General features: G+C 49.9%; 1 protein-coding gene and 2 non-coding genes across 5 annotated transcripts in view; 2 read left to right on the top strand and 1 right to left on the bottom strand.

Moving 5' to 3' along the window:
- On the top strand, positions 1–186 carry LOC149520653 (U2 spliceosomal RNA). Its single transcript, XR_016348395.1, has one exon. It is a non-coding gene; the product is annotated as a U2 spliceosomal RNA (small nuclear RNA).
- Positions 187–10,169: 9,983 nt separating this feature from the next.
- LOC142818536 (U2 spliceosomal RNA) lies at positions 10,170–10,360 on the top strand. The gene has a single exon (XR_012896043.1). It is a non-coding gene; the product is annotated as a U2 spliceosomal RNA (small nuclear RNA).
- Positions 10,361–22,262: 11,902 nt separating this feature from the next.
- The window catches only part of PXN (paxillin), a 93,939-nt gene continuing 88,212 nt past the window's right edge, over positions 22,263–27,989 (bottom strand). For all 3 annotated transcript variants that reach the window (XM_075898105.2, XM_075898106.2, XM_075898109.2), the window contains one exon: positions 22,263–26,054. In XM_075898105.2, coding sequence (XP_075754220.2) covers positions 25,788–26,054 — 267 coding nt within the window. In that variant the 3' untranslated portion in view covers positions 22,263–25,787. The remainder of the gene's footprint in view (positions 26,055–27,989) is intronic.

The following is a 27,989-nucleotide window of genomic DNA, read 5'->3' as shown; positions in this document are numbered from 1 at the left end:
TTTGTCTTTAAAAATTCTCTAAATAAACGTCAATCTGTTCTTATCAGTTTAATATCTGATACGTCCTCTATCTGAGGACTATATATTAAATGGATTTTTGGAACAGGGAGATGGAATAGGAGCTTGCTCCATCCACTCCACGCATCGACCTGGTATTGCAGTACCTCCAGGAACGGTGCACCTCCCCTCGGGGAGAATACTGTGGTTACAAAAAATAGAATTGGTTTCACTAACAAGGTTAACTGTGTTGCACAGCATCTACCTACAAAACGTCTCTCGACATCAGCAATAGCTAAGAGGAATAAGATGGAGTGCCACCGAGACACAGTGGAGAAGAAATCAGTTGTATTTTCTAGTAGACAATCCACCCTAAATAAATAGCAAATAGTCCTGGAGCTCCTTAAAGAATAACAAAACACGTAGGTGGGATCGTGAGCTTTCATGGGTACAACCCACTTCTTCAGATGAATGGCGTAAAGCAGTCCAGTTTGCAAACAGCAGAGAGAGAGGGGATGGGGAAGGAAAGAGAAGGGAAGCAATGGAGAGAAAAATGCTGTCAATTAGAGTGTCCATGCTAAATGAGGCAAATAGAGTTGGCTATAAGTATTCTTTGCATTTTATGTCATTAGTATGTGGAAAGCAGCTGCCTATCCAAAGCGTCAAAACTTGTAAATGAAACCCAGTTCTGTCGTTTCTCTCTCCAGAGGACTTGTGAAATTACTTTGAAATAATACAGACACTTTTAGACCCATTAATGAGTGCCCGGGCAAGTTGAAATGTTCCCCAGCTGCTTTCCATCTGAGGCAGGTATTAATATACAGGCACATGAAAAGAAGGGAGTACCAATCAAGAGAAAGGCCAGCGATAACGAGTTCAATTCAGTCAGGGAGGATGTGGCCCGCTTCTAGCAGCTGATGTGGAGGTGTGAACACCAAGAGAGGAGAAACTGCTTTTGTAGTTGGCTAGCCATTCACAGTCTTTGTTCAATCCTAAATTGATAGGATCAAATTCGCAAATGAATTGTAGCTCTGTAGTTTCTCTTTGGAGTCTGTTTTTGAACTTTCTTTCTTGCAGGATGGCTATTTTTACATCTGCTAGTGTGTTTCCGAGGAGACTGAAGAGTTCTCTTACGGGTTTTTGTAGGTTACCATTCCTGATATCTGATTTGTGTCCGTTTATTCTTTTACGTTGGGACTGTCCGGTTTGGCCAGTGCATATGGCAGAGGGGCGTTGCTGGCCCATGATGGCGTCTATTACATTGGTAGATGTGCAGGTGAATGAGCCCGTGATGGTGCGGCTGACGTGGTCAGGTCCTGTGATGGGGTTGCTGGTGCAGATATGTGGGCAGAGTTGGCACCGAGGTTTGTTGCAGGGACTGGTTCCTGAGTTAGAGTTTCTGTGGTGCGGTGTGTAGTTGCTGGTGAGAATTTGCTTCAGGTTGGCGGGTTGCCTGTAGGCAAGGACTGGCCTGCCTCCCCAGGTCTGTGAGAGCGAGGAATCATTGTCCAGGATGGGTCATATATCACTGATGATGCGTTGGAGAGCTTTTAGCTGGGGACTGTAGGTGATGGCCAGTGGTGTTCTGTTGGTTTCTTTGTTGGGCCTGTCTTGTCTCATAAAAGAAGGTGAACTAAAAGAAGGCAGTAAGTGGCTGCCAGAGATTGTCAACCTCCAATTTTTGCCAAAACATCCCCGATTTGTTCCCCACCCCTACGAGGAAGTGAAAGGAAAGGAAACGAAAAAACAACCACAACAACAACAAAAAGGAGGGCCACCATGGCACTGGGAACCCGAATTCTAGCCCAGAACCAGAAGGCTGCTCTGGTGGGCAGACCAGCTCAGCAGCCAGAGAGGCGACTTCCCTGGAGAAGGGAGTGTCAGAGGTTGGCCTGCATTTAATACCTCGGATCAGATAGAGGCAGCAGAAACTAGTTCACGAGAATTTGGGCTAATTGGCCCAGTGAGGAAAAATTTGGGGACAAGATCAAGCTGAAGACCCCAGATAAGACAACATTAGGAAGGAGGTGACAGAAATAGAGTCCTGGTGAAAGGGAAAACCCAGGGGTCCGGACCATACTTCATCATGAAGTAGGATCTCCTATCCTGGGTCACCTCCATAGAGGGAAGGTGGTACAGCAGCTCATAGTACTTCAGAAGCACCAGGAAGCCATATTAAGCCTTGCCCGCAGTCATCTGTTTGGGGAAGGGGGCGGGGGAGATCTCGGGGTAAGAGACCCAAGCACAGATCCTACAGAAGGTCTTTTGGCTGGGAGTACATGAGGATGTACGCTGGTATTGCACAGCATGCCCTGACTCTTAGCTGCACAGCCGTCGGACCCACGTGCAAACACCGTTCATGCCCCTCCGTCATAGAAGTCCCATTGGAGCATATTGCCATGGACCTGCTAGGACATTTAGAGAAAAGATGTGAGGTCACCAGTATACCCTGGTCATCTTAAACTACGCAACCTGGTACCCCGAAGCTATACCACTGCGGAATACATCCTCAAAAACAATAGCGAAAGCATTATTAGAAATCTTTACCTGGTTGGGACTACTGAAAGATATATTGACAGACCAAGGAACCCCATTTACATCAAAACTGAGCAAGAACCTCTGCATACCATACCATACCTCTGTAGCCATACCATAAGGACCTGTGTCCGAACCCTAAGGACTGGTTGAAAGGTTCAATCGAACCCTCAAAGCTATGATACAGAAACTAGTACGTCAAGATTGGAAGGACTGGGATACACTGCTACTTTCCCTGATGTTCGTTAGCCAGGAGGTACCTCAGGCCTCTATCTACTGGATTCTCACCTTTGAACTATTATATGGACACCACCCTCGAGGCATCCTGGATATTGGTGAAGAATTCTGGGAGGCAGAACCTAATACAGGGAAGAACATAAGTGAGCATGTCTTGCAGATGAGAGAGGAAATAGCCTGAGTCCCTCCCATTGTACAGGAACACATGAAAGGCCCAGGAGGCCCAGCAAACTCATTACAACTGCCAGGGAAGAGTTTGACTTTTCCAGCCAAAGCATTGAGTAATAGTGGTGGTGCCCAGGGCAGAGAGCAAGCTTTTGGCCCAATGGCAGGGGCATTATGAGTTGGTAGAAACTATGGGGGAGAATCAGCTATAACATAAGGCAGCCAGGATGCTGGAAAGAGTAATAGGCTTGTCACATGAATCTCTTCAAACCATGGTATTCCAGAGAGGTGTGTGTGGTCAAGCAGGACTCTCCAAACCAGGAAGATACCTCACACGATCAAGTCAAGATATCCCCTTTCCTGACATCACACCAAAAGAGTGTTGGTTGATCATCTTGATTACCTCATCGGGATGTGTTTTCAACTAAGCCAGGCTGAAGGACTGAGGTATATCACCACATTACCAGAAACCTTGGCGTCAAAATTACACTGAGACTCTATTGGGTCCCTGCTGAAAAGAGGGAAGGTGTTATGGCTGAAGTAGAGAGGATGTTGGAGTTGGGATTCATTGAGCTATCCCATAGTGAAAGGGGTAGCTCAATTGTTTCTGTGCCAAAGCCCAATGGTACCACTTGGTTCTGGAATGACTTTCAGCTGTTGAATGAAATATCCTAGTTTGACACATACCCTATACCCCGTAATGATGAGTTAGACGACTGCTTGGGCACCGTCCCTTTTTTGACAACCCTAGATTTAATGAGGGGGTATTGGCAGATTCCCTGGGGCAAAGAAGCAAAAGAAAAATCTGCATTTTCTACACCGAACGTCTTATTTAAATATTCTGTTCCCCCTTTCAGACTACATGGGCTCTTCTGCCGGACCATGAACACCTTTAGCGTATGCAGCACAACAAAGACGACGCGAGAGTATCCGGATGGTATTTGATCCTACAACCCTTCCAGTACTACAGCTGAGGACTTATTTCAATATACTGTCCCCCCTTTCGGACTACATGGGGCTCGTGCCACCTTTCAACACCTCATGAACAGCTTCCTATGCCCCTATGCGGGTTACGTGGCAGCATTCCTCAACAACATCATGATTCATACCCCAATTGGGAGACTCATCTAGAAAACTGGAAGCGGTGATGAATACCCTAAGACAGGTCCGCCTTATGGCTAACCCAGCCAAGTGCGCCCTGGGACTTGGTAATGCGAAATACTGCAGCTATATTGTAGGAAGAGGAATGGCGTAACACCAGGTGAATAAGCTGGAGGCCATTCAGAACTGGCCTCGGCCCAATAGCATTCCTGGGTATGGTGGGGTATTATAGATGGTTCGTTCCCTATTTTGCCACCAGAACAAGTCCCCTGACAGATCTGATAAAAGCCCTGGGTCCTGATACGGTGAAGTGGACTGAAGCAGCCGAAAAGCTGTTTGCTGGGCCGACGATTTACTCTTCCAACAGACCATGAATGCCATTCATGCAGAGCACTAGCCACTACAAGTCTCAGCAGCTGGATGGGGTGGGGAAATGCACAACTCCTTAAACTCCATGCATCCGAAGAAGTGGGCTGTGCCCACGAAAGCTCATGATAACAACCTACATTTTTGTTGAAACAGAAACCAGGACTATGTAGCACTTTAAAGACTAACAAGATGGTTTATTAGGTGATGAGCTTTTTGTTAGTCTCTAAGATAGGTGTTGCAGGACTATTTGTTGTTTTTCAAGTTTCTCCACAGTATTGTCAGTGGGCCCTAGAGGGCACCATGCACCTTCTCCAAACCTGGAGTATCGGTCAAACTCACCCCAGGAAAGGAGAAAACAGGGTGGCTCTTGAAATGAAATACAATACAATTAAATTAAATTAAAATTAAATGTGGCTGCCTCCACAATCGGCATTTGTCTCCATGTAAATATCAAGCTGCCCCCTCCCAGAGAGAGAGCAAGGAACCAAAGATTAAATTCTTACCGACTCCAAAGTTGTGTGGTGCTTGTGGATCCGCTACATGTCTCTGCAAAATATTCAGAGGTTGGGGCCTGTTGTTCTTAACGCTCCACCTCAAACCGAAATTACACCTACTGCACATGTGTGTTCTGTCTCTAAGGCTACGTCTACACGGCACGTTTATTTTGGAATAGGCAGTTTCAGAAGAAATATTCCAAAACAGCTTATTTCAAAACAGAGCATCTACACACCCAAAGCTTACGGAAATAGCACTGAGCTATTGGATGGATTAGACGCTAACTCGCATTTAAGGCCACCCTTGTTCTAGAATCTGATTTGTCAATTTTATATGTGTTCACATTTTTTTGATTGTATCCCTTTGGTATATATGGCCATGCCACTTCTCTTCCACAATTTTGATCTGGCCCACGAAAACTAATAAACCATCTTGTTAGTTTTTAAAGCACTGCATAGTCCTCTCTTTTGTTTCAGCTACACCAGCCTAACACGGCTACATCTCTATTACCTCCTAGAGGGACAGCAAAGCCTCTTCTCTTGTCTGCTGCGGTTGCCCTTGCAGACACCTCAGCTCTTTAGCCATGGAGCTGGAGCTGCCTCTGGGGAGTCTACGGCTATTGCAGCAACTCATGCAGCAGTTTCTGCAGGCTGCCTCCCAGGCCCTGCGGGATCCCAACCCGCAGCTCTGCTTGAAGACCCTCCTCTGCTCTCTGCAGGTGCGGTTCATGCTGCTGAAGCGCACCCGCCCTCCCCTGCACCCTGTGCATGGCCACTTCTGGCGTCTGGACACCAGTGCTGACCGGTTCGTCATGGAACAGGGGGGCGACCAGCAGTAGCGCCAGAATTTCCGGAGGAGGGAGGACACCTTTTTGGAGCTCTGTGACCCTCACGTGAGACATGCCAACTCCGTCCAGAAGCAGGTTGCCATCGCCCTGTGCAAGCTCGCCAAGCCGTACAGCCATTGATCCGTTGGGAACTAGTTTGGCGCAGGGAGATTAACAGTCGGGGCCGGGGTCATGCAGATACGGCGCGCTCAGGCTCGTGTCCCAGGAAGGGAGTGGACTCTGGAATGGGGTTCCCTTGGGATAGGGGGAATGCTGGTGGTACAAGCCCCATCCCTGGGAGGTGTTTTCAGGCCTGCCCTCACAAAGCCCTGCCAGGGGACGGAGTAAGGGGGAGGTTTGCTCCTGGGATGTGTGTGTGGGGTGGGGGAGAATGGGAATTTGGGTTTGGGGGCCTCCTGAGGGCTCTGGCCACCCTCTGTTTGTCTGTCTCCAGGTGGTACAGGCCATCAACACCACCCTCCTGTGCAAGGTCATCCGTGACACCATTGTCGCCAGCTTTGCTGCCATGGGCTTCCCCAAATGTGGGAGGGGGGATTACTGATGGCACCCACAGCTGCATCCGGGCCCCTGACCGCCGGGCATCTCTCTACATCAACTAGAAGGGATACTTCTCGATGGTCCTGCAGGCCGTCATGCACCACTAGGGCCAGTGTTCGGACACCGATGTTGAGTGGTGGGGGAAGGCGCACGACACCCGCGTGTTCTGGAAGCTGCACGCCTAAACTTTTTCCCGCACGCCATCAGGGTCGGGGACGTGGACATGCCCATGTGCATGGTGGGCAACACAGCCAACCCTCTCTTGCTCTGGCTCATGAAGCCCTACACCAGCCACCTTGACCCCTCCACGTAACAACAATTTCTGGCTCAGCAGGGACTGCATGGTGGTGGAGGCCACTTTCAGGCATCTGAAAGTGCGGTCCAGATGCCTCCTGACCTGGCTGGATGTCAGGAAGCGGAACATCCCACACAGGGTGGCGGTGTGTTGTGTGCACCCCAATATTTGTGAACAGAAGGGGGAGACATTTCTACCAGGGAGGGGGGCAGAGGCTGAGCGCATCAGCAAGGCCTTCAAGCAGCTGTGCACGGCTGCCCTCTGGCAGGCCCATCAAGGCACAGTACACAACCAGGAGGCCCTGAGGGAGAGTTTCTTACAAGGACCCCAGTGCTACTCTTCCCAGGGCCTCCCCACTAGGGGTCTGTGCCTAGCCCCTCTCTGCCTTTCCTCCCAACTCATCCCCTGCAGAGACAATCAAACAGACTTTTTTTTGTTAAACAAACTCTGTATGGTTTTAATCTGGGGTCAAAATAACTGGGGAGGGATTGGGGAAAGAACCTGGGAGAGGGGAGAAGAGCGGGAATGGGGGGGGGGGATGAAAACCTTGGAGGGGAGAGGAGCAGCTCAAGGATGAGGCTGGTAGTGGTACCTGGCTCTGGGGATCCCAGCACCATGGGTGTGGTGGCCACAGGGCAGGGAGGGAATGGGCTTGGGGAAGAAGCAGGAGGAGCCGGGGAAGGATCAGGGGCAGGTGCGGAAGTGAGAGCAGGTGCAGGCCACATACTGATGACCAGGGCTGGCACAGCCGCGCACGTGGTGCGGCCCTGATCCAGCCTCTCCCGCTAGCTGTCTCCCTGCAGCTGAAAGTCTTCCTGAAGCCTGCGGTCGAAGGTCTGCTCTATGGACAGTGTGCCGTGAGGTGCTCCCTCTGGACGTCATCCCTAGGTCTCCAGTGCCTGCGGGTCCCTCGGAACTGCCCCGGGTGGTGTTGACCGCCCCCCTCTCGCAGCTGGCCTGGCGGTGGAGAATAAAGAGAGACGGTCAGACATCCCAGCCTTGCCCTCCTCCCTGAGCCAAGCGAGCGTTGTCGGCTCAGACGATGGCGATGTGCTTGGCGCAAGGCCCTGTGCGCTCTGGCCAGGGGGCCCTTTCCTGCAGGGGAGGGAATCCTCACTACCCGTCTGCCCCAGAGACAAGCAGTCATGTGAAGATGCTGGGCAGGCCAGGATCATGCAGGCAGGAGGGGGGACCACAGGTTGGCTGGGCTTCCCTCTGTGCCACCGGGTTGAGCAGTGGCGGCACCCCACAGGGAGAGGACTTGTACCACTGCCCACTGGAGGGCGCAGGTGTGTGTGAGCGGCAGATGCTCCTGCACCTCGCTGCTCTGTCCCCGGGAGCAGATGCTGCCCGGAGAGGGCAGGCATGCTGTGTGCCGCGCAGTACTGCTGTGTGTGTCCCCCTAGCCTTCTTCTAGTGGTGGCTTGTGGAGAGGCAGTGTCCCACCCCGGTGTCACGAGTATGGCAGGCCTCTCCAGACACCCTGTGGGGAGGGGTCCTCTGGTGCAGCCTTCTGGGGCTGTGCGCCCTGGAGTGTCGTGCCACCTGCACCCACATGCTCTCATGTGCACAGGCCAAGCCAGGAGTGTGCCCAGTTCCTCACCTCCCACCTCCTGCAGCCTGTGTGTACAGTGGCCGTGAGTCAAAAGGGTGACAGAGCTCATCTCATCCGGCTCCTCTTCTTCCTTCCCCTGGGAGGGCAACCATCCTGAGTCCGCTATGTGGGGGACTGCGCCGCCCCCTAGGATGCAGTCCAGCTCCTGAAGAAAGGGCAGGTGTGGGGGTCTGCCCTGGAGCGGAAGCTGCGCTCTCAGGCCCTGGTGTATGCCTGGTGGAGCTCCTTCACTTTCATCCGCACCTGCTCCTGGGTGCACTTGTGCCTTCGTTGGCCAGGGGCTCAGCCATCCAGCATAGACATCTGCATTCCTGGGTTTGGTACGGGGATCCTGGAGGTTTGCCTCCTTGCCCCAGACCTCAATGAGATCCAGGATCTCTGCACCAGACTAGGGAGGCGTGTGCCTCCGTCAGGCCTATGCAGGCTCCAGGGGGTGCTGGCGTACTCCCTGGGAGCTGTGGAGGGCTGGCTGGGAGCAGGAGACTGGCTCATTTTTCTAACCATTGAGGCAATGGCAGCAGCTGAGTGGCTCAGGGCTCTCAGGGCCTCTTGTCTGCCACAAGCCCTTTCCCCTGAAGCTGCAGTTTTAAGGGCTCCAGTGGAAGGAGGCACTAGAGTTTGGCTGAGTGGAGACAGAGCGGCCAGCAGGAGACCTTGGGAAGGGCTGGAGGCCCCTTCTTTTGAAATAACTGCAGCTGTCCTGACTACACACCCCTTCTTCAAAATAGCTATTTCCACTGAGGCGTTATTCCTCGCAGAATGAGGTTTACCAACGCTGAAAGAAGCCGCCTGTCGTTTAGAAATAATGTTGAAATAACTCACTTGCCGTGTAGACGCTCGCTCTATTATTTTGAAATAACGACCGTTATTCCAAAACAACGTTGCTGTGTAGACCTACCCTAAGTGCCTGGAGCAGGTTGTTGCCTGGGTTAAATGGGGGTGAAACTAGACTGTTTGCCAGACTTCGCATGAGAAATCTCAGTCCAGGCAGTGTTAAGCAGCGGAGTTCAGTAAATAATGCCCTTTTATTGTGATTAGTGTGCAGCATGTAGAGAAAGTTACTGCTCATATCCCAGCAAAAACACCCCAGGACTCTTCCTCCAATACCTAATGTATGGGGCATACCCTGCCAGAGTTCAGATTCTTCATGTAAACTAACTCAAGGCAGAGGGTATTGGCAAAGCATGCAGGTCCAATCACTCGAGCACCACTAGCAGGAACCCCAACCCTTCCGCACAAAGAGCAGGAGAGAGAGCTTGGAGCCTCTCAGCTTTCTGGAAGACCCCACCTAACATTAAAGGCTAATTGCTGCACCTCCCCCACTCATAGCAAGAGTGGGAGGCACACAAGGCCCAGTTTTCTCGCTTGGGGAGTTCTATAAATAGTCAATATGGTAGTCAATGACCTCACCACCAGCACCATCATGGCAGGGTGCTGCACTCTGTGGTCCTGTGTTAATGGGGGAGAATTACACTGGAACATAGGGTTTCTGTAACAGACTAACTCGGCTATCCTCTGAAGCTCAGCCCCTAGAGGTAGGTATGGGGGCGTTTCCAGGAACCTCACTGTAAGCGTAAGAGAGCAACCTGAGCCTTGTGGGCTGTGCTCTGGCCACTCCCGGATCAAGCTTGCATACATTTTCTTTTGCTGCAAGAGTTAACAGTGAAAGACTACGTCACAGGAAGTGGGTTGGTTTATGCAATTTAGGAGTCTGTGTCAGCAACCAGGAACAGCAGCGAGAGGAACCAGATTGAACGAATTCTCACTTTTTTGAGCAGAATTGTGTGTTGAGTTCACTTTGAATTATTAGATTAGAGTCATGTGGTGGGAGCATTGTCACTTAGAGATTCATAGTGATCAAAGTCTCGTTGACGGCGCTTGGTCCCTGTCTTCCTGTCTCCCTGTCCGGGAGCTCCTCGTCGTGATGTGGAGAGCTCTCGGACAGGGAGGGCTGCCTCGATTTTTAGCGTATTGGTATCGCTTCTCGGCCTTTTGGCTAAGATCAAGTGTAGTATCTGTTCTTATCAGTTTAATATCTGATACGTCCTCTATCTGAGGACTATATATTAAATGGATTTTTGGAACAGGGAGATGGAATAGGAGCTTGCTCCATCCACTCCACGCATCGACCTGGTATTGCAGTACCTCCAGGAACGGTGCACCTCCCCTCGGGGAGAATACTGTGGTTACAAAAAATAGAATTGGTTTCACTAACAAGGTTAACTGTGTTGCACAGCATCTACCTACAAAACGTCTCTCGACATCAGCAATAGCTAAGAGGAATAAGATGGAGTGCCACCGAGACACAGTGGAGAAGAAATCAGTTGTATTTTCTAGTAGAACAATCCACCCTAAATAAATAGCAAATAGTCCTGGAGCTCCTTAAAGAATAACAAAACACATAGGTGGGATCGTGAGCTTTCATGGGTACAACCCACTTCTTCAGATGAATGGCGTAAAGCAGTCCAGTTTGCAAACAGCAGAGAGAGAGGGGATGGGGAAGGAAAGAGAAGGGAAGCAATGGAGAGGAAAATGCCGTCAATTAGAGTGTCCATGCTAAATGAGGCAAATAGAGTTGGCTATAAGTATTCTTTGCATTTTATGTCATTAGTATGTGGAAAGCAGCTGCCTATCCAAAGCGTCAAAACTTGTAAATGAAACCCAGTTCTGTCGTTTCTCTCTCCAGAGGACTTGTGAAATTACTTTGAAATAATACAGACACTTTTAGACCCATTAATGAGTGCCCGGGCAAGTTGAAATGTTCCCCAGCTGCTTTCCATCTGAGGCAGGTATAAATATACAGGCACATGAAAAGAAGGGAGTACCAATCAAGAGAAAGGCCAGCGATAACGAGTTCAATTCAGTCAGGGAGGATGTGGCCCGCTTCTAGCAGCTGATGTGGAGGTGTGAACACCAAGAGAGGAGAAACTGCTTTTGTAGTTGGCTAGCCATTCACAGTCTTTGTTCAATCCTAAATTGATAGGATCAAATTCGCAAATGAATTGTAGCTCTGTAGTTTCTCTTTGGAGTCTGTTTTTGAACTTTCTTTCTTGCAGGATGGCTATTTTTACATCTGCTAGTGTGTGTCCGAGGAGACTGAAGAGTTCTCTTACGGGTTTTTGTAGGTTACCATTCCTGATATCTGATTTGTGTCCGTTTATTCTTTTACGTTGGGACTGTCCGGTTTGGCCAGTGCATATGGCAGAGGGGCATTGCTGGCCCATGATGGCGTCTATTACATTGGTAGATGTGCAGGTGAATGAGCCCGTGATGGTGCGGCTGACGTGGTCAGGTCCTGTGATGGGGTTGCTGGTGCAGATATGTGGGCAGAGTTGGCACCGAGGTTTGTTGCAGGGACTGGTTCCTGAGTTTGAGTTTCTGTGGTGCGGTGTGTTGTTGCTGGTGAGAATTTGCTTCAGGTTGGCGGGCTGCCTGTAGGCAAGGACTGGCCTGCCTCCCCAGGTCTGTGAGAGCGAGGAATCATTGTCCAGGATGGGTCATATATCACTGATGATGCGTTGGAGAGCTTTTAGCTGGGGACTGTAGGTGATGGCCAGTGGTGTTCTGTTGGTTTCTTTGTTGGGCCTGTCTTGTCTCATAAAAGAAGGTGAACTAAAAGAAGGCAGTAAGTGGCTGCCAGAGATTGTCAACCTCCAATTTTTGCCAAAACATCCCCGATTTGTTCCCCACCCCTACGAGGAAGTGAAAGGAAAGGAAACGAAAAAACAACCACAACAACAACAAAAAGGAGGGCCACCGTGGCACTGGGAACCCGAATTCTAGTCCAGAACCAGAAGGCTGCTCTGGTGGGCAGACCAGCTCAGCAGCCAGAGAGGCAACTTCCCTGGAGAAGGGAGTGTCAGAGGTTGGCCTGCATTTGGGGACAAGATCAAGCTGAAGACCCCAGATAAGACAACATTAGGAAGGAGGTGACAGAAATAGAGTCCTGGTGAAAGGGAAAACCCAGGGGTCCGGACCATACTTCATCATGAAGTAGGATCTCCTATCCTGGGTCACCTCCATAGAGGGAAGGTGGTACAGCAGCTCATAGTACTTCAGAAGCACCAGGAAGCCATATTAAGCCTTGCCCGCAGTCATCTGTTTGGGGACGGGGACGGGGGAGATCTCGGGGTAAGAGACCCTAGCACAGATCCTACAGAAGTTCTTTTGGCTGGGAGTACATGAGGATGTACGCTGGTATTGCACAGCATGCCCTGACTCTTAGCTGCACAGCCGTCGGACCCACGTGCAAACACTGTTCATGCCCCTCCGTCATAGAAGTCCCATTGGAGCATATTGCCATGGACCTGCTAGGACATTTAGAGAAAAGATGTGAGGTCACCAGTATACCCTGGTCATCTTAAACTACGCAACCTGGTACCCCGAAGCTATACCACTGCGGAATACATCCTCAAAAACAATAGCGAAAGCATTATTAGAAATCTTTACCTGGTTGGGACTACTGAAAGATATATTGACAGACCAAGGAACCCCATTTACATCAAAACTGAGCAAGGACCTCTGCAGTCTACTCCGTAGCCATACCATAAGGACCTCTGTCCGCACCCTAAGAACTGGTTGAAAGGTTCAATCGAACCCTCAAAGCTATGATACAGAAACTAGTACGTCAAGATTGGAAGGACTGGGATACACTGCTACTTTCCCTGATGTTCGTTAGCCAGGAGGTACCTCAGGCCTCTATCTACTGGATTCTCACCTTTGAACTATTATATGGACACCACCCTCGTGGCATCCTGGATATTGGTGAAGAATTCTGGGAGGCAGAACCTAATACAGGGAAGAACATAAGTGAGCACGTCTTGCAGATGAGAGAGGAAATAGCCTGAGTCCCTCCCATTGTACAGGAACACATGAAAGGCCCAGGAGGCCCAGCAAACTCATTACAACTGCCAGAAAAGAGTTTGACATTTCCAGCCAGAGCATTGAGTGATAGTGGTGGTGCCCAGGGCAGAGCGCAAGCTTTTGGTCCAATGGCAGGGGCATTGTGAGTTGGTAGAAACTATGGGGGAGAATCAGCTATAACATAAGGCAGCCAGGATGCTGGAAAGAGTAATAGGCTTGTCACATGAATCTCTTCAAACCATGGTATTCCAGAGAGGTGTGTGTGGTCAAGCAGGACTCTCCAAACCAGGAAGATACCTCACACGATCAAGTCAAGATATCCCCTTTCCTGACATCACACCAAAAGAGTGTTGGTTGATCATCTTGATTACCTCATCGGGATGTGTTTTCAACTAAGCCAGGCTGAAGGACTGAGGTATATCACCACATTACCAGAAACCTTGGCGTCAAAATTACACTGAGACTCTATTGGGTCCCTGCTGAAAAGAGGGAAGGTGTTATGGCTGAAGTAGAGAGGATGTTGGAGTTGGGAATCATTGAGCTATCCCATAGTGAAATGGGTAGCTCAAGTGTTTCTGTGCCAAAGCCCAATGGTACCACTTGGTTCTGGAATGACTTTCAGCTGTTGAATGAAATATCTTAGTTTGATACATACCCTATACCCCGTAATGATGAGTTAGACGACTGCTTGGGCACCGTCCCTTTTTTGACAACCCTAGATTTAATGAGGGGGTATTGGCAGATTCCCTTGGGCAAAGAAGTAAAAGAAAAATCTGCATTTTCTACACCGAACATCTTATTTAAATATTCTGTTCCCCCTTTCAGACTACATGGGCTCTTCTGCCGGACCATGAACACCTTTAGCGTATGCAGCACAACAAAGACAACGCGAGAGTATCCGGATGGTTTTTGATCCTACAACCCTTCCAGTACTACACCTGAGGACTTATTTCAATATACTGTCCCCCCTTTCGGACTACATGGGGCTCGTGCCACCTTTCAACGCCTCATGAACAGCTTCCTATGCCCCTATGCGGCTTACGTGGCAGCATTCCTCAACGACATCATGATTCATACCCCAATTGGGAGACTCATCTAGAAAACTGGAAGCGGTGATGAATACCCTAAGACAGGTCCGCCTTATGGCTAACCCAGCCAAGTGCGCCCTGGGACTTGGTAATGCGAAATACTGCAGCTATATTGTAGGAAGAGGAATGGCGTAACACCAGGTGAATAAGCTGGAGGCCATTCAGAACTGGCCTCGGCCCAATAGCATTCCTGGGTGTGGTGGGGTATTATAGATGGTTCGTTCCCTATTTTGCCACCAGAACAAATCCCCTGACAGATCTGATAAAAGCCCTGGGTCCTGATACGGTGAAGTGGACTGAAGCAGCCGAAAAGCTGTTTGCTGGGCCGACGATTTACTCTTCCAACAGACCATGAATGCCATTCATGCAGAGCACTAGCCACTACAAGTCTCAGCAGCTGGATGGGGTGGGGAAATGCACAACTCCTTAAACTCCATGCATCCGAAGAAGTGGGCTGTGCCCACGAAAGCTCATGATAACAACCTACATTTTTGTTGAAACAGAAACCAGGACTATGTAGCACTTTAAAGACTAACAAGATGGTTTATTAGGTGATGAGCTTTTTGTTAGTCTCTAAGGCCGTGTCCAGACTCAGGGGGTTTTTCGGGAAAAGTAGCCTTTTCCCGAAAAAACTTCCCCTGCGTCCAGACTCAAGCTGCGTTCTTTCGAAATTATTTCGAAAGAACGCGGCTTTTCTTTCGATGGCGGTAAACCTCGTTTCACGAGGAAGAACGCCTTCCTTCGAAAGTTCCTCTTTCGAAAGAAGGCGTTCTTCAATGTAAAGAGGCCGCTGGGTGCTCTCTTTTGAAAAGGTGGATTTCTCTTTCGAAAGATCCGCCTGCAGTCTAGACACGATCTTTTGAAAGAGGCTCTTTCGAAAGATGCTTTCGAAAGAGCGTCTTTCGAAAGAAGCCTGCAGTCTAGACATAGGCTAAGGTAGGTGGTGCAGGACTATTTGTTGTTTTTCAAGTTTCTCCACAGTATTGTCAGTGGGCCCTAGAGGGCACCATGCACCTTCTCCAAACCTGGAGTATCGGTCAAACTCACCCCAGGAAAGGAGAAAACAGGGTGGCTCTTGAAATGAAATACAATACAATTAAATTAAATTAAAATTAAATGTGGCTGCCTCCACAATCGGCATTTGTCTCCATGTAAATATCAAGCTGCCCCCTCCCAGAGAGAGAGCAAGGAACCAAAGATTAAATTCTTACCGACTCCAAAGTTGTGTGGTGCTTGTGGATCCGCTACATGTCTCTGCAAAATATTCAGAGGTTGGGGCCTGTTGTTCTTAACGCTCCACCTCAAACCGAAATTACACCTACTGCACATGTGTGTTCTGTCTCTAAGGCTACGTCTACACGGCACGTTTATTTTGGAATAGGCAGTTTCAGAAGAAATATTCCAAAACAGCTTATTTCAAAACAGAGCATCTACACACCCAAAGCTTACGGAAATAGCACTGAGCTATTGGATGGATTAGACGCTAACTCGCATTTAAGGCCACCCTTGTTCTAGAATCTGATTTGTCAATTTTATATGTGTTCACATTTTTTTGATTGTATCCCTTTGGTATATATGGCCATGCCACTTCTCTTCCACAATTTTGATCTGGCCCACGAAAACTAATAAACCATCTTGTTAGTTTTTAAAGCACTGCATAGTCCTCTCTTTTGTTTCAGCTACACCAGACTAACACGGCTACATCTCTATTACCTCCTAGAGGGACAGCAAAGCCTCTTCTCTTGTCTGCTGCGGTTGCCCTTGCAGACACCTCAGCTCTTTAGCCATGGAGCTGGAGCTGCCTCTGGGGAGTCTACGGCTATTGCAGCAACTCATGCAGCAGTTTCTGCAGGCTGCCTCCCAGGCCCTGCAGGATCCCAACCCGCAGCTCTGCTTGAAGACCCTCCTCTGCTCTCTGCAGGTGCGGTTCATGCTGCTGAAGCGCACCCGCCCTCCCCTGCACCCTGTGCATGGCCACTTCTGGCGTCTGGACACCAGTGCTGACCGGTTCGTCATGGAACAGGGGGGCGACCAGCAGTAGCGCCAGAATTTCCGGAGGAGGGAGGACACCTTTTTGGAGCTCTGTGACCCTCACGTGAGACATGCCAACTCCGTCCAGAAGCAGGTTGCCATCGCCCTGTGGAAGCTCGCCAAGCCGTACAGCCATTGATCCGTTGGGAACTAGTTTGGCGCAGGGAGATTAACCGTCGGGGCCGGGGTCATGCAGATACGGCGCGCTCAGGCTCGTGTCCCAGGAAGGGAGTGGACTGCTGGAATGGGGTTCCCTTGGGATAGGGGGAATGCTGGTGGTACAAGCCCCATCCCTGGGAGGTGTTTTCAGGCCTGCCCTCACAAAGCCCTGCCAGGGGACGGAGTAAGGGGGAGGTTTGCTCCTGGGATGTGTGTGTGGGGTGGGGGAGAATGGGAATTTGGGTTTGGGGGCCTCCTGAGGGCTCTGGCCACCCTCTGTTTGTCTGTCTCCAGGTGGTACAGGCCATCAACACCACCCTCCTGTGCAAGGTCATCCGTGACACCATTGTCGCCAGCTTTGCTGCCATGGGCTTCCCCAAATGTGGGAGGGGGGATTACTGATGGCACCCACAGCTGCATCCGGGCCCCTGACCGCCGGGCATCTCTCTACATCAACTAGAAGGGATACTTCTCGATGGTCCTGCAGGCCGTCATGCACCACTAGGGCCAGTGTTCGGACACCGATGTTGAGTGGTGGGGGAAGGCGCACGACACCCGCGTGTTCTGGAAGCTGCACGCCTAAACTTTTTCCCGCACGCCATCAGGGTCGGGGACGTGGACATGCCCATGTGCATGGTGGGCAACACAGCCAACCCTCTCTTGCTCTGGCTCATGAAGCCCTACACCAGCCACCTTGACCCCTCCACGTAACAACAATTTCTGGCTCAGCAGGGACTGCATGGTGGTGGAGGCCACTCTCAGGCATCTGAAAGTGCGGTCCAGATGCCTCCTGACCTGGCTGGATGTCAGGAAGCGGAACATCCCACACAGGGTGGCGGTGTGTTGTGTGCACCCCAATATTTGTGAACAGAAGGGGGAGACATTTCTACCAGGGAGGGGGGCAGAGGCTGAGCGCATCAGCAAGGCCTTCAAGCAGCTGTGCACGGCTGCCCTCTGGCAGGCCCATCAAGGCACAGTACACAACCAGGAGGCCCTGAGGGAGAGTTTCTTACAAGGACCCCAGTGCTACTCTTCCCAGGGCCTCCCCACTAGGGGTCTGTGCCTAGCCCCTCTCTGCCTTTCCTCCCAACTCATCCCCTGCAGAGACAATCAAACAGACTTTTTTTTTGTTAAACAAACTCTGTATGGTTTTAATCTGGGGTCAAAATAACTGGGGAGGGATTGGGGAAAGAACCTGGGAGAGGGGAGAAGAGCGGGAATGGGGGGGGGGGATGAAAACCTTGGAGGGGAGAGGAGCAGCTCAAGGATGAGGCTGGTAGTGGTACCTGGCTCTGGGGATCCCAGCACCATGGGTGTGGTGGCCACAGGGCAGGGAGGGAATGGGCTTGGGGAAGAAGCAGGAGGAGCCGGGGAAGGATCAGGGGCAGGTGCGGAAGTGAGAGCAGGTGCAGGCCACATACTGATGACCAGGGCTGGCACAGCCGCGCACGTGGTGCGGCCCTGATCCAGCCTCTCCCGCTAGCTGTCTCCCTGCAGCTGAAAGTCTTCCTGAAGCCTGCGGTCGAAGGTCTGCTCTATGGACAGTGTGCCGTGAGGTGCTCCCTCTGGACGTCATCCCTAGGTCTCCAGTGCCTGCGGGTCCCTCGGAACTGCCCCGGGTGGTGTTGACCGCCCCCCTCTCGCAGCTGGCCTGGCGGTGGAGAATAAAGAGAGACGGTCAGACATCCCAGCCTTGCCCTCCTCCCTGAGCCAAGCGAGCGTTGTCGGCTCAGACGATGGCGATGTGCTTGGCGCAAGGCCCTGTGCGCTCTGGCCAGGGGGCCCTTTCCTGCAGGGGAGGGAATCCTCACTACCCGTCTGCCCCAGAGACAAGCAGTCATGTGAAGATGCTGGGCAGGCCAGGATCATGCGGGCAGGAGGGGGACCACAGGTTGGCTGGGCTTCCCTCTGTGCCACCGGGTTGAGCAGTGGCGGCACCCCACAGGGAGAGGACTTGTACCACTGCCCACTGGAGGGCGCAGGTGTGTGTGAGCGGCAGATGCTCCTGCACCTCGCTGCTCTGTCCCCGGGAGCAGATGCTGCCCGGAGAGGGCAGGCATGCTGTGTGCCGCGCAGTACTGCTGTGTGTGTCCCCCTAGCCTTCTTCTAGTGGTGGCTTGTGGAGAGGCAGTGTCCCACCCCGGTGTCACGAGTATGGCAGGCCTCTCCAGACACCCTGTGGGGAGGGGTCCTCTGGTGCAGCCTTCTGGGGCTGTGCGCCCTGGAGTGTCGTGCCACCTGCACCCACATGCTCTCATGTGCACAGGCCAAGTCAGGAGTGTGCCCAGTTCCTCACCTCCCACCTCCTGCAGCCTGTGTGTACAGTGGCCGTGAGTCAAAAGGGTGACAGAGCTCATCTCATCCGGCTCCTCTTCTTCCTTCCCCTGGGAGGGCAACCATCCTGAGTCCGCTATGTGGGGGACTGCGCCGCCCCCTAGGATGCAGTCCAGCTCCTGAAGAAAGGGCAGGTGTGGGGGTCTGCCCTGGAGCGGAAGCTGCGCTCTCAGGCCCTGGTGTATGCCTGGTGGAGCTCCTTCACTTTCATCCGCACCTGCTCCTGGGTGCACTTGTGCCTTCGTTGGCCAGGGGCTCAGCCATCCAGCATAGACATCTGCATTCCTGGGTTTGGTACGGGGATCCTGGAGGTTTGCCTCCTTGCCCCAGACCTCAATGAGATCCAGGATCTCTGCACCAGACTAGGGAGGCGTGTGCCTCCGTCAGGCCTATGCAGGCTCCAGGGGGTGCTGGCGTACTCCCTGGGAGCTGTGGAGGGCTGGCTGGGAGCAGGAGACTGGCTCATTTTTCTAACCATTGAGGCAATGGCAGCAGCTGAGTGGCTCAGGGCTCTCAGGGCCTCTTGTCTGCCACAAGCCCTTTCCCCTGAAGCTGCAGTTTTAATGGCTCCAGTGGAAGGAGGCACTAGAGTTTGGCTGAGTGGAGACAGAGCGGCCAGCAGGAGACCTTGGGAAGGGCTGGAGGCCCCTTCTTTTGAAATAACTGCAGCTGTCCTGACTACACACCCCTTCTTCAAAATAGCTATTTCCATTGAGGCGTTATTCCTCGCAGAATGAGGTTTACCAACGCTGAAAGAAGCCGCCTGTCGTTTAGAAATAATGTTGAAATAACTCACTTGCCGTGTAGACGCTCGCTTTATTATTTTGAAATAACGACCGTTATTCCAAAACAACGTTGCTGTGTAGACCTACCCTAAGTGCCTGGAGCAGGTTGTTGCTGGGGTTAAATGGGGGTGAAACTAGACTGTTTGCCAGACTTCGCATGAGAAATCTCAGTCCAGGCAGTGTTAAGCAGCGGAGTTCAGTAAATAATGCCCTTTTATTGTGATTAGTGTGCAGCATGTAGAGAAAGTTACTGCTCATATCCCAGCAAAAACACCCCAGGACTCTTCCTCCAATACCTAATGTATGGGGCATACCCTGCCAGAGTTCAGATTCTTCATGTAAACTAACTCAAGGCAGAGGGTATTGGCAAAGCATGCAGGTCCAATCACTCGAGCACCACTAGCAGGAACCCCAACCCTTCCGCCCAAAGAGCAGGAGAGAGAGCTTGGAGCCTCTCAGCTTTCTGGAAGACCTCACCTAACATTAAAGGCTAATTGCTGCACCTCCCCCACTCATAGCAAGAGTGGAAGGCACACAAGGCCCAGTTTTCTCGCTTGGGGAGTTCTATAAATAGTCAATATGGTAGCCAATGACCTCACCACCAGCACCATCATGGCAGGGTGCTGCACTCTGTGGTCCTGTGTTAATGGGGGAGAATTACGCTGGAACGTAGGGTGCAGCAAGTGAAGAAAGGAGAAAGCGTCAGCATAAAACCACTTGCAATTGTCATTAACCCCTGAAAGTCTCTGCCATCGGCTGGCTGACTTGGGGCTGGCGGAATGACTTCATAGCACTGAATGGAACTTCTGGTCACCAGCTGTCAGCATGCTCAGAGGTCAACATGTTCCAACTGGCACTATGAACTAGCCCGGCCTGAGCAGAGAGGCGGAGGACGGAATGGAATGTGAAGACTGAACAATGCCCATTATTTCTGCTCAGAAAGGCTGCCACTTAGAGCAGACTGAGGGAGTTTGCAACCATCTCTATGAATAGAAAGTACAAAAGCAAAAACTGGGGAAAGTAACATTTTAGTTTTTCCCCAAACTGTTTTTTTAAGGAGCTGCTCAGAGCCAGACAAACAGGATCTAGGGGGTTGGTTGGGGCTCTGTATGTACTAAACCAAAATAGGCAATGATTCAGCAACACGTTTAACAAGAAAAAAAACTGGAAAATATTGTGTGTGCTTAACAGGATCAGTTAATGGTACAAGAAGAATCTTTAACTTCTCCATTTTGTGACTGTAAAGTCTAAATCAGGGACCTTAACACTGCATTCCTTTTGACATTCATGTAGACATGTGCACAGCACACAGATAACGTCAAGAGTTTAGGATTAGCCAGCTTGGGAGAATTTTAATTAGACATTCCTGCATTTGCATTGCCGCCTGCTGATCCAGATACTGCCTGTATGCTATCGTGCTGGATTGGGGGATTTTAATAAATCAGTTTAGGTCTCAGATCTATAAAAGCCACTTCATTTTCTTCAGAAACCTGAAGTAGCAATCGTAACAGTTTCTCCAAGTGCAAACGGAGAGTTAACTCCCATCTCTATGAAGAGTACAGACTTTTTTCTTAATTAACAGCAGCTTTCCACTGACTTCAAGTTTACTGCATTATTGTGCACAGGACTTGGGTTGTGCTCAAAGCCTTGCTTTCATTTGCTTCTTGGTGATCATTCCTTGTGAAGAAGATCCAAATCCCATATAGACATGCTCTAGTATTGTCTTCTCGTATTACTGGGCTGTGCCAGTCCCTTTAGGTTGTGATCTTTTTAGGAAAGGGATGACATTTTCCGTTCAGGCAAGTGGGGGGAGAGGGGCTTTATTGCTACTACTGCAAACACCCTCACATCCATAGCATTATTTGAAATAATCAGTAGATGTGATTACAAACTCTTAGCACCGAGGTACATCAGGAGGGTTATTATGCAGCCCAGTGGTTTCAAATGCACATTATGATTTCTAGCAGCTGTCAGTAAGGTTTCCATGTAGTGGCGGAGAAGAATCTCAGGGTACAGGTTGGACCTCCCTGGTCCCAAACAAGGGAGTTTGCTGGACCAGAGGAGGTCAAATTCCATCCCCTCTCTAGATGCACTTCTGGGGTCCATCAGCTGACCGAGCCAGGCTCCTCTCCAAGCTCCACGCCCCCATCCAGCTCCACTTACGGCTTGGCCCCCCTCCTGACCATCAGCACAGCCACCTGGCTCCCTGTTCCCAGCCCCAGCCAGCCTGCACTGCTGGATCTAGCGCCAGCTGCTCTTGGCAGAGCTGCACTCCTGGGGCTAGGTCCAGCTGCTGAGCTGTGTCCCTGGCCAGGCTGCAATGCTGCCCCCAGGCTGATACTGTTGCCAGCTTCAGGGTGGGGCCCCCCCATCCCAGTCCTGGCCACCAGACTCTCAGCCAGGGGCTCTCTGATGCAGCAGCAGGATCAGAGGTTCAACCTGTAATTAGCACCCTTCCCCGACCCAGAATGCAGGCAGTTATTGCATTGTACAAGGGGCGGCAATGCCAGCATATTGTGCCGAGGCAGGGGGCTGAGATGTATGAAGTGAGTGTGTCAGGACTCATGTGCTTACTGCACAAATGACCATTCCTGTTTTGGCCCCCCCGCCAGGCTGGATTTGCACTTTGGCTCTGTCCAGGTTAAATCAGAAAATTGAACTAATAAATGTTCATTCTCCTTAGCTCTTGCTGGGGAGGGCGAGGGGGTTTGATTTCTCCATTGTGGAAGGCAAGAGGAGGTACGGATGATAGCTGCTCTGAACCAGTTCCCAAAGCTTTGAGATTAGAAATGACTGGAATCAAGCCAAATGAAAATAATGGTAAAATTTTATTAGCATAATCACAGGAATTTTAAATGGAAAAAGCAGAGTTACAAGTTTACAAAAGAAAACAAATGTAATGACTGTCGACCCAGAGGGGAACCCCCCCCAAGCTATTTGAGGCGTGATTTGATTGAGACCCACCTCATCTGATAGCTCTTTGATTGCACTGCATGAGTTCATCAGATTAGGAGATCATTGTAAACAGAGCACTGAGGCCTTTAAAGACAACATTACAGTAACCCTAACAAAAAACCTTTCTAAGAAACAGTGGTGTGTGTAGAGCTTAATTTGCTTCTGAATGGGCAACTGCCAGGCCTCTACACCCACAATCCTTTAGCTCCACACAGGTTGTGTGTTGTACACACCTGCTTCCTGTGTCAAGTTTGAGCACTATGTCTCAGCCTTCCAAAGAGACATTCTCAACTAACCCCACCCCTAGCCTCACCTGAACGTGTCCCAGTACCTGTAGCAGCCCAGTGGTACAACTCACTGGTCTGCACGTTAGCACCATCAGTATCTATGAAGTATGCTCGCTAATCACTCAGGGCAATCTTAGCACATCCCTTTCCTCAGTTTGCTCTGTACGGCATCTCAAATGTTCAAATCTAAACTGTATGTGGAATTATGAAATTTAAAATGGGTATTTCTGACCCTCCTGCTGGCAGCAGCCACCTGGAGGGAAAGTAACATTTGGAGGCAGCAATGAGCATAGGGCCTATCTCCAATGTGGAAAGACAAACCAGTTCAAATCCCAATTTATCAGGAAAGCTCTCAACGTTTTGCTAAGGCAGTAATGGTCCTGGAGACTATTAAACCATTATTGAAAGGGGATGAAACTGTTTTGCACTGACATGGAGATACTGTTAACAAAATTTCTCCCTTCTATAGCACCTTCCCTCCAAGGATCTCAAAGCCCTTTAGAAATATCAGTGAATTAAGCTTCAACACCCCAGTGAGGTAGGTTAAATATTATCCCCATTTTACAGATAAGAAAACCGAGGCACAGAAGGTAATAAACTCATTCAGTATCATTCAGATATGTGGTGGCAGAGCTACTCCAAGTCCTATACATTGGACATGACCATTCTCCCAGCCATTGGGGTCAGAACATCAGTATCAGCAGGAAGCTCAGAAATCTCATTTTTAAATCAAACTAATTTCAAATCCAAAGAGACAATTTAGCCACTTTCTTGCCTTGTGAACCTTCCAAAAGCAATGCTCAACCTGGCTGGAGTAGCTTTTAGTTCTACCACTTGTTCCACAAATCCCACAACCACAGACTGAGGCTCATTTGTATGGGAAACCAGTGAAAACAGTTCCACTTATTCAAGCGGTGAAGCATTGAGACAAGGTTACTTAAACTCATAAGCTAGGATCCCTCTGTTAAAGTGAGGGTTTATTTCATACACAGTTAATCCCAGAACTCCCTAAGCCTTTTTCCAGTCTGAACACTGTAACCACCCTAATGTTATATGCCTTATTAATCAAAGGTCTATAGTATTCTAGAGTCATTTTAAAACCCTCTTCCTTCCTGCACCACTTTGGCCATTACTACAGAACACTGTACGGTAGTTTCTAACACAATCCTTTACCCTTCTATAGCACCCACCGTCTGAAAATCTTAACGTGCCTTTGACAATAAAACTAAACCTCAAAATTCCACAAGGTGGGTATAGTACTTCATTTACAGATGGGAAAACCGAAGCACAGAGTGGTTAAGTGATTGGCCCAAGGTTACACAACAAGTTGAGGGCAGAATCAGGAATAGATTCCAGATCTCCTGACTCCCCGTTTTTGTCTTTAGACCTAAAAGCATCTTTCCCACCTAAAGGGAGGATTCCCTGTACCATCATTTCTGATGGCTGAAGAGGAATAAAACTATTAGGGCGGACTCTAAGTTCTCCATCTTTGCAGCATGCAGCACTGAATTAAGACTCATTTAATACCCTGGAAGTTGGGTTTCAGGAGAAAGGCAGGTAAGTCAAATACAGCAGTTTACAGATTACAAAATAAACTTTCCAGGTGATCTGTGAAAATTAAAAGAGCTATTCACAGGTCACTTGCTTGTGCTAGAAAAAAAATACAAGACACATTCCCTTCCCCTGCAAAACCCAGAGCCCTCCCAACCCCCAATAAAAAGAAAATACTTAATGTTAATAGTTTGTTAAACCCAAGCATTGAGGTTACAGATACAGTACCCAGCACAACTGGTACAGTTTGAGATATAAAAGTAGCTTTCTTAAAATCACTTCAAAACCAATTTAAGTATAAGAGGATTAAAAGTAAATTAGTTATGAATTCAAACCTCAGTGTAGAAATCCACAGTTTTTATCAAAGCATACAGTATTCAGTTGATAGCAAAACTCCAAGTGGCACACACATCAGATCCCAGGAACTTGTTAGACCAGTAACAATCAATATAAAAGTTTATTGCTCTAGAGACTCTCAGCAGAACATGTTTATCAAGAGCAAGGAACAAGACAGTATCAAAGAGGAGGCAAATGCAGGCCTGATTAGCAAGAAGCAGAGATGAAAAAGAACAAGGAATAAAAAAATCTAACATTAATTTTGTCTTGCTTTAAAAAAAATCCAAGAGAGGGTTTTCAGGCCCTTCTTTTAGTAAAATGCAGGCCATAGAAACAGCATAAATCACATTCGCTCAGAGGGGAGGGATAGGCCCTCACACTTCTCTGTATTTTCTTTTAAAATTAGTTGGTGCCAGCCTCCTCCTGTCTCTTGGAAGCAGCACAATTAGGAGTATTTGCACTAACCACTACTGAAGGGTTGGGGGTGTCCAGAAGAAAATGGGACACTCCATCAAGGAGGGAGAGGGTTTTCTTCTCACCCTCCCCCCTCTACTACTGCCCCAGTATGTGGAAGAGGGAGAGAGAAAATTACAAACTAGAAAAACAGTGTTTTTATACTCCCCCTTTCTAAAAAATAAGTGGCATCAATTCCCTGCAGTGTTACTGGACTGGAAAGATTCTACTGCAGGGTCTTTACAGCTTCTGGGGCTGCTGCTGTAATCTTACTAAATCCTGCATGCCCCAGGACTTGACCACACCCAGCCAGGGCAATACAGAGGTCACAGTATGGGTCACACAGCACTTAAGTGCCCCAGTGAGAGAGGAGATACATTTTGTTTGGAAGTGTCACCTTGGCTCAAGGAGAAATGGCAACACTGAACTAGACAGACTTTATCCAGCCCCCCCCTTGAGAAAGGAGTCTCCTTGATAGAGCCTCAGGCTCCTCGTGGCTGCCGAAAGTCATCCAACACTTTAACGATGGAGCCCAACGGCTCCCCACTGAAACACAGTATGGGCATTTCCAGTTTAATGGTCCATTTTATCTCCCTGGATCCACTGTTCTCGCTGGAGCAGCAGTGAGTTCCTCACACTCTTCCCCTTCCCCCTCCCCACTCCCCAAAGCCCCGGTAAGGTTTTAAATCACAGTAATGCTCAGAGAGACTGGGCTGCCTAGTGAGGTGGCAGAAGGATGCTTGACGATAGGTCTAGCAGAAGAGTTTGAGGAAGCAGTTCTGACAGTAGGGCTTGTCATTCTGTTCCTTGAAGGTTCCTTTGTTAAGCTGCTTGAGGCAGAAGGCACAGACAAAGTGTTCTGGGTGAAATTTCTTAGCCATCGCAGTGATGCAGCGTCCCGTGATGGGTTTCTGGCAGCCGGAACACAGTGAGCCACGGCGTTCATGATAATGCACCTCGCAGTAGGGCTGCCCATCATGCTCAAAGAAGCTGCCGTTGATGAATGGCGTGAAACATTCCTGCAGCAGGAGGAAACAAAAAAGAAGAGATTGATAGGGCAAGGTGAGGACACAGGCAACTCAACAATCTGTGCGTTTGCACATGCCCCGAGTTGCCTGCTGCAGGAAGTGGGGAAGGGCAATTGCTTTCATCCAGCAGGAAGAGGACGAGGACTGCAGGACAGCTGCAAAGACTGAGCAGAGAAATGGGTTACTGAGCATAAGCAGGGCAGATACAACAACTGAGAGGGAAAATAAATCCCTCAACTCTAGTTCATGCCCCTTTTCTCCAGGCTGACTTTATCAACACATTGAAAAGCCAAACCCAAGACTAAAATTACTGAAAACTCAGTAAACACCACCAGAGCCTCTCCAATAAGCAGAGAGGGGGGAGAGGACAACACCTTCTGCACAGGCAGCTGCCACCATAGCCGCTTTTATAGCCCCCACCCCAGCTCAGCCAGGTGATTTAGCTTGTTTGGTTTTGTTTCTTTAGCAGTATCAATGGAAAGAAGGTGACAACCAGGTGGGTTTTTTTAATTACCCTTTTAGAATGGCATATATTCTTCACGCTCCCGGAGTACAGCACCCTCCTTGATGCATCACCAAACTACACACATGCAAGAGTCATTTCACAACTGAAGAGGGTAACAGCCATGGGAGACCATCGGGGAGGGAGGGAATTTTGGCCAAGGACCCTGGGGGACAAGTCCATACCCTTATGAAAGTGACACTGGTTCTTTAATGGCTATGAAGCGAAGCTGTTAGAGATCAATTTTTAGATGCTAATAGGTACCCATCTCCCCACAATGGTTATCACTGTCTCTCAGACATTCAGGGAGGTACTAGGGATGTTAAATTTCAATTAATCAGCTAATTGAGCAGTCAATGGAATTTCCGTTGACTACTTGATTAGTCCATAAGGGGATGCTTGCTATCCTGCTGCCTCTCTCCCTTTGAAACATACAAGGGAACCCGCTGAGTCTCTCCCTTTGAAACATACAAAGGAACCCGCTGAGTCTCTCCCTTTGAAACATACAAAGGAACCCGCTGGGTCTCTCCCTTTGAAGTGTACAGGAGCCGCGGGTGGCTCTTATACAGCCCAAAGGGAGAGGAGCAGCAGTGGGACCAGTGCAAGTGAGACTGTCTCAATCCCCACTGCCCTCTGCCTCCCCTAACTCCCATAGAGACAGTCCTGGGAGGGGGAAACCTGCTTTTAAGCTGGCTCTCCTCAGCACCAGCTCATATTCTCCCCTTGCTGTCTCCCTCTGATAGAGACAGCAAGGGGGAGGGAACGGTAGAGGAAGCAACAAGTTAATTTCCTACTCAATTACCTGATAAGCAAATGCTTATGGGGTAGTCAACTAGTCGCTTACATCTCTAGCATATACTTCCCCTATAGTTTTAGGAAGTAAGGAGGAATGAGAGTCATTAAAGGTATGTCTAACAACCGTTAGTTCAAATTAACTTTCATAGCGTCGATACATACAAACCACCAGTTCGAACTTAATTCAAACTAGCGGAGCACTTAATTCGAACTAGGTAAACCTCACTGTACGAGGACTAATGCCTAGTTTGAACTAAGTAGTTCGAATTAAGGGCTGTGTAGCCACTTAATTCGAACTAGTGGGAGGCTAGCCCTTCCCAGTTTGCCCTGGTGGCCACTCTGGGCACCACCGGGGAAACTCTTCTGCCCCCCTCCCGGCCCAGGAGCCCTTAAAGGGGCACGGTCTGGCTACAGTGCTCGTGCCAGTTGCAAGCCTGCCAGGACCCAGCCAGCAGACCCTGCACCTGGCACGGCTTGAGCCAGCCACCCACTGCCACCCAGCCCTCCGCCTCTTCCCGGGACCAGGCTGGCAGCTCCCAGGAGCCTGCCTGGGGCCGCAAGAGGCGGGCGCCCGCCTGGTGCAGTACGGAGATCGTGGACCTCATCGAGGTTTGGGGGGAGGCTTCCAA

Source organism: Pelodiscus sinensis, chromosome Z (genome assembly GCF_052426305.1).
Source record: "Pelodiscus sinensis isolate ZL-2025 chromosome Z, ASM5242630v1, whole genome shotgun sequence".
Classification (NCBI taxonomy): domain Eukaryota; kingdom Metazoa; phylum Chordata; order Testudines; family Trionychidae; genus Pelodiscus; species Pelodiscus sinensis.
The sequence above is the reverse complement of the archived record's forward strand: the minus strand, read 5'-3'. Positions and strand labels throughout refer to the sequence as shown.